Below are 13,251 nucleotides of genomic sequence, written 5' to 3'. Positions count from 1 at the left end.
ACAGGAGAAGAAGCAGCAAGCAGGAGGAATTACTCCAGGAGAAACTACGGACATACTATTGTAAAGATGGAGATTAAGGAAGAACCCTGCAGAATAAAAGATGAAGATACAGAGGAACAAATAGGTTGGTGTTTTCCTTCATTCTCTTTAATGACTGATGAGGAACATTAAGATGAAAACTGACATATAAAAATAACATCTAATACTAGATACTGACTCAGTAGTAAACTGGATTTGTGCTAAATTGAGATTTTGAACAATGTTTATTTTTGTTTCTCAAGTATCCTTTTATTACATTATGGGAATTTAATTTGTTTATTTTAGACCTGATGGAAGTGAATGAAGACAAACAGCATCAGTTTCTAAAACCTCATTATTTCAAAAAGGAAGATGGAAATGCAGTCGTTTCAAAGACTGAAGAGAATTTCACACAGAAACAAGCTGGAGTTGAAGGATCTTTCACCTGCTCTGAGTGTGGAACGAGTTTCGTATATAAATCAACCCTGAACCAACATATGAGGATTCACACTGGAGAAAGGCCTTATACATGCACTCAGTGTGGAAAGAGTTTCATTCGCAAAGGACACCTAAAGGATCACATGAGGATTCACACTGGAGAAAAGCCGTTCACTTGCTCTCAGTGTGGAAAGAGTTTCGGTTACAAAAATAATCTCAAAGATCATCTGCGCCGTCACTCTGGAGTGAGATCATTCAGCTGTGATCAGTGTGAGAAAACATTTGCTTTTGAATCAAGCTTAAGAGAACACATTAAAGTTCATGCTGGTGTGAAGCCTCACGTTTGTTCTGTTTGTGGAAACAGTTTTTCACATCTTGGTTCTTTAAAAGTGCATGAGCGTATTCATACTGGTGTGAGACCTTATATGTGCTCTGACTGTGGGAAGAGCTTTATTACATCCAGCAACTTAATAAAACACCAGAGAGTTCACACTGGAGAGAAACCGTACAAGTGTTCACACTGTGGAAAGTGTTTCTCTCAGTCAAGAAGCCTGAAAGATCATGAGAGAGTTCACACTGGAGAGAAGCCACACCAGTGCTCTTCATGTGGGAAGAGTTACAGACATTTATCTACTCTACTGAAACATAAGAAAAATTATTGCGCGAAGGTGTCTAAGTGAGCAAAGTTCACTTCCATGACTTGTAAATAAGCAAAAGATGTAAGTGTTGCATGTTTTGTTCTCCGACACCCGTATTGATCCTCTGTTGTGTTGCACATGCGCAGTAAACACAGTGTTACCTGTACACAAGATGAACTGAACAATAAAGCAACAATGTGAAAATACTTGTGTCAGTGTCATCGCTCAAGCAGTGCATGTTCATCTCACACAGATGTACAAGAATAATAGTGCAGAAAACTGTTGCCATAAAACTCTATGATTTATGAAGGGATGTGTTTTGTTTCTGTCTGGTTTCATTATTTTCATTGAACATATGAGGCATTTGTGAAACAATGGCAACAATAGTCTATCAAATATACATATGGCTTGCAATATCATTTGCGTATCGGCTGAAAAAAACTCAGAACACAGGAAAACCCTGAGTGTGTTATTATGTAGCCTATTACATTCATTCAACCACAAAGCATTGTAATGACTAAATTAAATGACTAAATGACTTGCTAATTAAAAAAAGAAATATAAATTAGCTAAACTTACCATGTGCTTTTTTTAAAGTTGGAAAACAGAAGCTTGTTATTCTTAGTCCGGTTGTTGAGAGCTTGAAGCATAATGCAAATGAGTCGGCTTTCAAACAAAGAATCTTTTCTTGCTTGAAATGACACCTTTTTCATTGGTCAAGCCAAACTCAAGAGTGTGACCCAGCGGAGTAGACAGGGGAGGGGCCATGGGGGCCATGAGTGAGTGACAGGCTGGTTTGGGGCCCCCAATGTGCCCCCACCCTTCTTCTTGTCTGTCACTCAAAAATTTAAATTATATCTTTCGGCTTGCATTTGAATAATTAAAGGTACAATATGTAAGAATTTTTTGTAATAAAATATAAAAAAATCACTTGCTCAGTGTGATATATTTCCTGCAGTTGTGTATTTACAACATCCCAAAAGTCTCCAAAGATTTTTTATTTCAGAGAAATTCCCATTTTAAATCGTGGCCGTCCCGGAAAAAAATTACGCAATATCCGCGCTATCCTCGGTTTCCGCTCGTACTGCCATAGCCATGACGTAACCATGGCGACAGACGTGGACAACTGCGTTGTGCGTAACATGGCAAGCAGACTTTGGGACAAAAAAGGAGAACTAAAATGAGGATCAATATCGGCGTGGTGTTTTCGAGACGCCGAGAGCTAGCGTCCGCGACTAACTTGGACTTGACAGAGCTTCACGAGTCACGACTTGACAGCGACACCGTTCTTGCACATTTTTTATTAGACAGGAGAGCAAATGTACATAAAACAAATCAATGTTATATCTCAACATGATGAAATGTTAGAATATGATCAGTATGTTATTCTAATGTTGATCTATATTACTGCTAGTTTCATATAGCAAACGAACTAACACATAGAATAACATTATAACTTTCAACACACTCAAATGCTGTTTAGTGTGATAGTGTAACGTTAGAGCGAGTGAACAGCGCTGCGTTACCTCACAAGTTTAATTCGTCAGATAAACTGACCTGTGTGAGTAATTCAGCAGTTGCGGGTAGTTCGGCAGAATCAAATCTCCTTATTCCTTTATATCCGCGGCACTTGCGTGTGATATCTGTCTATTATTAGCATTCGCGCCCTGCTTCACACCACTGTAATGTTAAAAAACATCAATGTTTTCACTCCTCCATTAACATTATTAGATCCATCAGCTTGACAGCAAGTCCCATCATTCAGTTCGTCACTGCGTCATAAGCCTACGCCGGCTTTGTTATTGTAAGAGGTTAGCGACCCCTAGCGGCGAAATAAGATTACATATTGTAGGTTTAAAGCTAGGGTAGCAGTTTCAGAGAGGGTACCAATAGAAAGCTAGTCTTGAAAGCACGAGATCTCACACTCCCTTCAGAGCGTCTCCAAAGCCACGCCTCCTCCAAACCACATGAGCGCGCTACAGAATCAGAAAGAGCTTTATTGCCATGTATGTTTACACACACACACACACACACGGAATATGTTTTGTTGACAGAAGCTTTCAGTGCAGAAGGCAAGTACAGGCATAGTGTATAGAAAACTAGATAAAATTACACAAAAATAAAATCGAAATAATGCAACATAGTACAGTAAAAGATATATATATATATATATATATATATATATATATATATATATATATATATATAAACTTTAATTGATAAATCCTTAAAATATTTTTTTAAATTTCAACCCCCCAAAGATTTTAAGGATTTATCAATTAAAGTTTTTTTGAAGAGCGAGTCATTTCTATTGATTGTTTTTAAATGAAAGAAGAGAAAAGTATTAAAAGTGTACATGGTTTTCATCAAACTTGAAAACCAAGTTTGTGTTTAACAAAGTACAGTGTTTTACTGTTAATGTTAATGTTGGTTCAGCATTTGTATATCGGATTGCAACATGGTTTTATGTTAACATTACATTTGTTGGATTTTTTTAATTAAATGAGGCTGCAAATATGATGTTGAACCAACACTATTGTAATATTGATTTCATGACATCCCAAAAGATGATGAAACTGGATCTCATAATTGTCATGTTTGGCTTTTCCGAGGAGCCCCTAAGGGGGACATTTGCGGGCCAGAAATGAGTTCCTGGTCTAATTTCATTTTCTTTTTCTTGCTGTTCCCCCCCAGAAATTAATTAATTGTCTAATTTCATTTTCTTTTTCTTGGTTTGCCCCCAAGAAATGAGTTCCTGGTCTAATTTCATTTTCTTGCTTTGCCCCCAATAAATGAGTTACTGGTATAATTTCATTTTCTTGGTTAGCCCCCAATAAATTAGTTACTGGTCTATTTTCTTGGTTTGCCCCCAGGAAATGAGTTCCTGGTCTATTTTCTTTTTCTCGTTTTGCCCCCAAGAAATGAGTTACTGGTCTAATTTCATTTTCTTGGTTAGCCCCCAATAAATTAGTTACTGGTCTATTTTCTTTTTCTCGTTTTGCCCCCAAAAAATTAGTTACTGGTCTATTTTCTTGGTTTGCCCCCAGGAAATGAGTTCCTGGTCTAATTTCATTTTCTTTTTCCCGCTTTGCCCCCAAGAAATGAGTTACTGGTCTAATTTCATTTTCTTGCTTTGCCCCCAAGAAATGTGTTCCTGGTCTAATTTCATTTTCTCGCTTTGCCCCCAATAAATGAGTTACTGGTCTATTTTCTTTTTCTCGTTTTGCCCCCAATAAATGAGTTACTGGTCTAATTTCATTTTCTTGGTTTGCCCCCAATAAATGAGTTACTGGTCTATTTTCTTTTTCTCGTTTTGCCCCCAAAAAATTAGTTACTGATCTATTTTCTTGGTTTGCCCCCAAGAAATGAGTTCCTGGTCTATTTTCTTGGTTTGCCCCCAAGAAATGAGTTCCTGGTCTATTTTTTTGGTTTGCCCCCAAGAAATGAGTTCCTGGTCTATTTTCTTGGTTTGCCCCCAAGAAATGAGTTCCTGGTCTAATTTCATTTTCTCTTTCTTGGTTTGCCCCCAAGAAATGAGTTACTGGTCTAATTTCTTTTTCTCGTTTTGCCCACAAGAAATGAGTTCCTGGTCTATTTTCTTGGTTTGCCCCCAAGAAATGAGTTACTGGTCTATTTTCTTGGTTTGCCCCCAAGAAATGAGTTACTGGTCTATTTTCTCTTTCTTGGTTTGCCCCCAAGAAATGAGTTACTGGTCTATTTTCTTGGTTTGCCCCCAAGAAATGAGTTACTGGTCTATTTTCTTGGTTTGCCCCCAATAAATGATTTACTGGTCTATTTTCTCTTTCTTGGTTTGCCCCCAATAAATGATTTACTGGTCTATTTTCTCTTTCTTGGTTTGCCCCCAAGAAATGAGTTACTGATCTATTTTCATTTTCTTTTTCTTGTTTGCTTGCGATGTTGTCTGAAGCTGAAAAGAGAGAACAGATACACACTCATATACACACACACTTTAAGACAAATAACCACAGAAATCATTGCTGCGTCTGTCATACTCACGTTTACCAGCATTGTCCTGCATCTTCTGTGAGACACTGGGCTTCAGGTTGGTCAGGTGATTTGAGAAAGTGATCGGCACACCTGGACTGGGGTCTGGATCTGGAATATATTGGGCTCTGAAACAACATTCAAGAGTCAGACATGCTGATGGTTTGATGTGGTTCTATATAGAAATCCGAGGGTTCTTGACTACATTTTAAGAACCCTTTAGGCCAAAAAAGTTTCAAAGGAGAAGCGTCTTATTTTTACTTTCATGTCTAATTGGTTATTTCAAATGTATAGTAATAAAGATTACAAGCTGTAAAATGCATAAAATGCCATTACTTGAACCAATGAATGGGTTAATTCAAACTAAATCCATGAAATGATGGGAAGCTCTACAAGGTTCTATATATGAAGCGTCTGACGGAACCCTTTAATATTCCATAGAAGCTTTTCTTCTAAGAGTGATGAAGAGTTCAGAAGCACAGAGACAAACACAAACCTTTGCAATGTGGCCTTAACGTTCTGTAAAGAAAAAATAAAGAAATTCAAATTATTCGGCAAAACTGAGTTTGGCTTTAATCTCTGGAAATTGACATTCATATCATTGGAGAATAATGGAGATGAATGGACACCTGCAGGAATGAAACATCTTCAGTCTTCATCTGCTCCTCGATGTCTCCGATTGTGATTGTGAGAGATGAAATCTGTTTACTCGTCTCCTCAATCTTCTTCTTCATCCTCTGACTCCTCTTCTCCTCTTCCTCTCTCAGCGCTGTAATTCTGGCCGCTTCTTCATCATGTAAAAGCTGGCGACGTCCCTCAAACTCTTCTTTAATCTGAGTCTCTATGCTTTGAGCGTGAACCTGAAATGAAACACAATATTGGCCAAACTCTACATCTACACTTCCAGAATTGCATTAATCACATTGTTCATTTCAAACCTTAATATCTTCAGCAGTTTTACACAGTTTCTGTTCACGATCCACAGATGTTCTCAGTTCCTCCAGTAAACGTTCCTGTGAAGCTTTGAGTAGCTCCTGGAAGAAGAAACAACAAAAACAGTGTCTATTGTTACATTTATTTTATTTGGGTTTTTTGCCTCTTTTGTTTAATTTAGTACAGACAGTGGAGAGAATGGATGTGAGCTGACAGATGCACCACAACAACTCAACACATTTTAAAAACTTAATCTGATGCACTAAACTGAAATATTAAAAGCAAACATTAGAACATTAACATTTAGTGTTAGAGTATAAACAAATACTATTTTTTTAAAGGATTCCTCCCCCCCATGTCAGTTAAAGCTACAGTATGTAAGATTTTAAGCCACAAGAGGGCGCTGTTTCCAACAATAACAAAGGCGAATCTTGATGACGCTATGAAGGAGTGGAACGATGGGAGATGTCGTTTTCAACATCCAGAGACGTATGGAATTAATGAATCATGATCACGGATGAGGTAATTTATTAGTTTTTGTATTACCTGTACGTCTGAACGCGAAATTTTATGTCATGATAACAGGGTTGCCAACTCTCACGCATCTGGCGTGACACTCACGCTTTCAGCATCAATCTCACGCTCTCACGCACACGCAAGAAATGTCACGCCAAAATCCATTTTTCTCCCCTCTCAATCCGTTAATTTTCTATTGATGACTATTGACTAGACCACAGTGTATTATTGACAGGAGAGGAGTTTAGGCCCGCAGCTGTAACATCTGCCTACAACGTTCTCACTGCAGTATTTTCTGATCGTTGATTCGCTGAAAATCTTTGCACCTGATACGTCAGTTGCGTGTGAGAAGTTCAGAGAGAGTTCGGAGCATAGGTTCGGAGTCGGAGCCGCTGATGCGCGTTTGAAAGTTTGGATGACAATCAAGGTATGCAGATAATAAAATGATGTGCCTTGTCACTACAGACGTAGCCAGTCTGTGTGCCGAGAGTACCGTTGTCCGAGAGCGCGCTCGACAGTGCGCGAGTGAGATCGAGTGTGTCCGAGCATAATATAGTTTGTTTATAAATTAAATATACATTTCCGCATTAGGATGATCTCTGTAGCCTATTGGTATAATCTGAAGCGTTTTAATTAGTTTACATGGTTATAAAATAAAACTCTAAAATAACTTGCAGGGAACGTTCAAATAAAATCTTTGTTTGGCCGGTTGTGAACACGTGCGGCAAACACAACTAGAATTTGGCTTAAATAACCTCTGATGATGACCTGTAGGTTATAAAAATAAAAACCCAAGATATTATATTTTATTATTTATGTTGGTACATTGTTCAGTATTATATTGAGAGCACTTTTTGTTAGTGCATGTATATAATGTTTTATAATAATAATTAGTTCTATTTAGTGTACATTGCATTCATTTAACATATTTAATATTGGGGGTATTTTTTTTTTTTTTTTTTTAAAGTAATGCAATAGTTACTTTCCCTGATAATTAGTTACTTTTTTTTTGGTACATTTTGAAGAAGCGTTTCCATTCTATTAGTTTTTTTTTTTTTTTTTTTTTTTTTTTTTTTTTGCATAAATCAGGGTTTATTTTAAGTAAACAAGGACTGACATTTTTAAAATTAGGGTTACCAAAAAATTTCTCCGCTCACGCGCACTGAAATTTTACAGAGTCTCACTCCAGCCAAAGCCCCGAAGTTGGCAACCCTGTGATAATGAATGAACTACAAGGAACGCGAAATGTTATGCTATATTATCCTGTTACAGCTTTTGTCAAATGATTTGTTAGGTTAATGCTGTGTAGTTTTAGGATGTTTATAGTTAATGAAGTGTTGTTTTACGTGTTCAAACCAATCGTAGTAAAATTAAATTTGAACGGATATTTGCAAGTAATGGCTTAATATTTTTTAACAACAGATATCCGATTGTATTTAATTGCACTGCCATAATCTCGGTCACGGACCACCTGGTACACAAATATATTAAAATAATGACGGAAATCATAATAGGCTATTACATGCGTGGGTGCGGGGACGCGGCCGACAATTTTGTATAATTTATAATGTTGATATTGCATCACGATAGTGTCGTGGGTAAGTGTGCCATCATATAACGTGGGAGACCCGAGTTCGTGTCCCAGCTAGAGGAACTTTACTGATTTTGTCCCCCTTCTTTCTCTCTCTCTCGCGAAGCTCTCTCCATCTCGAAAACGCCACACCGATTTTTATCCTTGTTTTATTCCTCCGTTTGTCACAAATTCTGCGTGTATCCCCATATGGACGCTTACGTTTTGTTGGCACTTCAAAACTCGCCAAAGAGTAATCGTGATCCATGATGTACACAACAGCTGTAACCACCACTTCCGCATTTGTCCACGTGATATTGCGGAAACCAAGGATAGAGCGGATATTGCGTCACTGACAGGCGACATTTTTTTCCGGGACGGACAATTATTTAAAATTGGAATTTCTCTGAAATAAAAAAATCTTTGGAGACTTTTGGGATATTGTAAGTACATAACTGCAGGAAATATATCACACTGTCCAAGTGATTTTTGGATCTTTTATTACAAAATTGTTACATATTGTATCTTTAAGCCTAACTCAATCTCAAGCATAGATCTAGAATTTTGATCAAGCATTTTGAACTTTCGTGATCGCATCGCAACGATCTCTCTATTAGTGTTGTCACGATACTAGAATTTCTAACTTCGATACGATACCTTGAAAAATATCGATATTCGATACCATTTTCGATACCACAAAGAGAAAAACTGCCACTATATTAAGGGGATATTTTTTTTATTTAAAGCTAAATATAACAAGTCTAGAACATGACAATGAGGTATATTTTACATGAACAAAAATGTCCTGAGTTCTTGTTAATATTTTTTTAATTGGACCAGGGGTAACATTACCCGTTGTATTTGTATAACCTACTGTTATCAAAGATTAAAATATAGCAGCCTACTGTAACAAAAAAGCACTTAACAGTATCAAATTGGAGGATAGAGTGTCAGTAATGTATAATAATAAGATTAAACATAAAATTTTCAGTTAAAGGCATTTCATTATTGAATTCAGAGATGCCATTGTCTAGCTGTTTAGTTTAATTAATATCTGTGTAATCAAATTGATGATAATCGCTAATGAAGGCAAATTGCAGAATTAAATAATACTTTTCTGAATAAAGTTAAATAGGCACAAGTTAATTTACATTTGACCACAGTTAAAATATTTACTGATTCCTCAGTCAGATTATGTTAACTTTAAGAATTACGGTGAAAAAACGAGACAACACAGACTCATTTCAACAACAATACTAGGCCATCTAGGTTTATGTTTCAGAAAAGTTAAAATGAGAAGAGTTACAGTGTTTCCTTTAGGATTTTTTTAGCAGTGGGGAAAGGTCTGTCCAAACAACAAACACCCCTGATGCTGAGCGTAGCTTGCTAAATGGTACCCCTGGAGCCTGTTCCTTAAGTCTGTTTTCACCTATAAAATAATTTTAAAAAATGAGTGATGTGAGGGATTATTGATTGTCAAACAATCTTTTGGGTGCCCGCAGCCCGCTCGCAGTGTGAAGCGCGTGTCCGCGCTATTCTCTGACATACCCGCTCGCAGTGTGAAGCGCGTGTCCGCGCTATTCTCCGACATGCCCGCTCGCAGTGTGTAGCGCGTGTCCACGCTATTCTCCGACTCCGACATGCCCGCTCGCGGTGTTCTTTATCAATCAACCAAAGCCGGTCGCGGGGGCGCCGCCCTCGCCATCTTTCCATTCACTTCACTTGCTATTTAACCAGAGCGAATGAGACGAGTGCGTCACGTGTGGTGTTTGTCAACGCGCCTTTGGAGAGAAGTGAAAGTGAAAGTGACCGCTCGGCTAGTATCGATACTTCGGGAAATTAGTATTGGTACCGTTCAGATATTTCAGTATCGATATTTATCGAAATATCGATATTTTTGACAACACTACTCTCTATATGGCTCTAGTGTAGAGTTACATTCAAGCTATTTTAAGGCATAAATAAAAACATTCACAGGAAAAAAAAACGTTTAAATATGTCATTTTGGTTATCAAAAATTAGTTTTAGGGATACAATTATCGACTACAGGGCCTATCAGATAAAAAAGAAATAAAAATGTCTGAATTGTTCCTGTGTAAATAAACCCACACGAGTATTTTTTTCATGTGACCGGTCTCCGTTTAGCTCTGCGTTGTGTTGGAAGATAAACGAGATCGGGCAACATAAATTACTCAAGCCAGACTTTATTCTGCATGAATAAAAAGAAGAATCAAAACAAGTTAGAGTCTGTGGCCTTCTCGTTACAACATCAGCCTCTCTTCAGTCGCATTTACCGCGAAGCGCGCGAACTGAAGGAGAGCAACCGGAACCGGAAGATAAGTCTTAAAGGAGTCACTCAAGCACCATATTTAACAATTCTGCAAAATGACCATATAACCATAGAAATATGACATCTCAAAATTAATAGAAATCAATATTAGAAATTAAATATTAAAATAATAATTTCCACAATACAAAATAATTAAAGAAATATAACAAATGATAATAACAAGGGGAGAGATTTTGAGTGAAATAAATAAATATAACACCCGTTACAATTAGTTTGTCGAAGTAAAATTGTCTATCAATTGATATTTGATTTAATCAAATGTTTTAAACATCATCTGACCTTATGATCCGCGACAGCTTCATCTACAGGACAGAATCTGTGGTTGGTGTGTTTTCTGGAGTCTCGACACACCACACACACGGGCTGTTGATCATCCAGACAGAAGAGTTTGATAGTCTCGTTGTGAACACTACAGACTCCAGGTCCAGATCTCTGTCTCTCCTGTTGAAAACTCTCGCACAGGTTCCTCAAAGCCAAATTAACCGGAGGACGATTATTTGAAGATTTTCTTCGGCAAACCGGACATTCTTTACGTGTTTTATTTTCCCAAACCCTCTGAATACAGCTTGAACAAAAACTGTGGCTACACGACAGAAGAACAGGGTTTATAAAAATGTCACAGCACACCGGACAAGATAAATCCTCCTCTGCAAAAGATCTAGACGCCATTTTTTATAGTTGCTTAGAAATGAAACTCAAAGTAAAGTTTCTCTTTCAGTTTCAGAGAGGCAACCAATAGCAAGCTAGTCTTGAAAGCACGAGATCAGAGCGTCTCTAAAGCCACGCCTCCTCCAAAACACATGAACGCGCGCTGCAGAACCAGAAAGAGCGACACACACACACACACACACACACACACACACACACACACACACACACACACACACACACACTGGTTCACTGCAGCAATGCTGTCGACTTATGGCATATTAAAAACACTACATAGACATATAAACAACATTAAAAGCTTGATTTTCGCCACAGGGGGACTTTAATTACCACTTACCTTTTTTATTTTATTTTTTTATTGAAAAAAACATATCGCATTGAAGACTTGGAAGTAAATGCCCACTACTATGATTGGATAACAGTTTCGCATATTATAATGAGTTTCATGTAATGCGCGGATCGGTGGGCGGGGCTAAACAGGCGGTGTTGAAGTGGGCGTCGCTCTTCTTCTGCGGAGGCGGGGTTTGATACCCTGTGACGTTGATGTCAATAAAAGCTTTTATTCACTGTAAACCCTAACGCTCAAAATACTTAATTGGTTTGAGTAGGACAAACTTAAACTAAACTAATTAGTTCAGTCAAATTAACTTTTATGAGTATTTAGCACTTTCTTTTTCTTTTAAGTTCACAGAACTGATCTATTTTAAGTAAGCTGAACTGTTTCATTGTTGTATGAAATTATTTATTTTAATTTAGACGAACTTAAGTTTCACTGAAACGGCTGGGATGTCTATTTCCCAGCATGCTTTGCCGATGGCACTCGAAAGGGAGAGTAAATGCTAAAATTAAGTGTAATATAATGTTTTTTTTTGTGTGCAAGATTAATGTTAAGTGGGAGATTTAGTAGTGATTAATGTTTATGCTAATTTGGAAGAATTTCTGTTAATGTTGGTTTTAGGATAGTTACCATCATGGTGACAAGTGGAGCATGATCTTGATTTGAGAGCAAATAATATCTTTATATAGTTGCACTCATACAGCAAGTGCTTCTGTATAACATGCTATTGCTAATATGTTAGCAAATTAACATGCAAGCAGATTAGCTTGTTAAAGCTAACTAAGTTTATACTAATAAAAGTGTTCACACTGAGATTACATGAAAGTTAATTGTATGAATTAGTGTACTCGTACGTTTTAATTATTCTTAACTTGAAATGTTTAAGTACAAAATAAATATCTGCTAGTTCTGCTTACTTAAACTTTCATAACTTGAAAAATTTGAGGCAATTGATTGACTTAAATGTTTTGAGTTCTGCCAACTTATTGGGTTTACAAGGACGTTTTCAGTTCTGAAACTTACAGGATATTCTTATAATATGATGACCTCTTATATGTCAAAAGCTCAAGGAAAATTGGATTTCTCAGTTTATCACCCCTCAAAATAAGCATTACAATAGCGGTCGCACATTAAAGGTAGGGTAGGTCAGAATTGTCTAAAAAAACTTTTATTCAAATTTGTTTAAACTGTCTTTATATACCAATACATAATTAAAATGCAAGTACTCTGAAATAGAGAGTATAAAAAACTGAGTGACTCTAGTGTATTTAATCTTCAATAAACACAGCTCATTAATTCCATTCACTCCCACCTAAAAACGGGTGCGCGACTGCGCGCACGTGGGCAGAGCCAGTAATAGCGGCGGTAGTCATGGTGACGTAGAGTGACAGTCGCGCAAGCCAATCACTTGTTTCGTCCCGGTAGGAATTAATGAGCTGTGTTTATTGAAGATTAAATACACTATAGAGCTCAAGCCCGTAGGCAGGGGGGGTTCGGGTGGTTCGAACGAACCCCCCCTCACTGCCTAAGGTCCAAAATTTAAGTCGGTAAAAAAAAAATTCATGTGATTGTCATCATTGTTTTAATCAATGCTTGTGACAAATATTCTGGGTTGCTGTTTCAAATTAATATGATATATGCGCGGCACGTCCAGATAGCTTCGCACCGAGCGCACGTCAGAAACAGAGGACAGGGTGTGTGTGTTCATCTGAGCCTCATTGGTCCGTCACTGCCCGTCAATGTCAGAATAATTGAGATGACCAATCAAATCAAAGTA

The 13,251-nt window shown here is 37.4% G+C and overlaps 1 protein-coding gene across 1 annotated transcript; it reads right to left on the bottom strand.

Annotated features, from left to right (window-relative positions):
• Positions 1-3,621: 3,621 nt before the first annotated feature.
• On the bottom strand, positions 3,622-11,209 carry LOC306984793 (uncharacterized protein). The gene is made up of 6 exons (XM_079586494.1): positions 10,748-11,209; positions 6,038-6,133; positions 5,729-5,959; positions 5,596-5,618; positions 5,112-5,227; positions 3,622-5,022 (listed from the first exon to the last, which is right to left on the bottom strand). The coding sequence occupies exons 1-6, from the start codon at positions 11,135-11,137 to the stop codon at positions 3,758-3,760; spliced, it is 2,121 nt and encodes a 706-aa protein (XP_079442620.1). The 5' UTR covers positions 11,138-11,209; the 3' UTR covers positions 3,622-3,757.
• Positions 11,210-13,251: the final 2,042 nt, after the last annotated feature.

This window comes from Phoxinus phoxinus, assembly GCF_949152265.1.
Source record: "Phoxinus phoxinus genome assembly, chromosome: 17".
Taxonomy (NCBI): Eukaryota; Metazoa; Chordata; class Actinopteri; order Cypriniformes; family Leuciscidae; genus Phoxinus; species Phoxinus phoxinus.
This window is presented reverse-complemented; position numbering and strand designations above follow the sequence as displayed.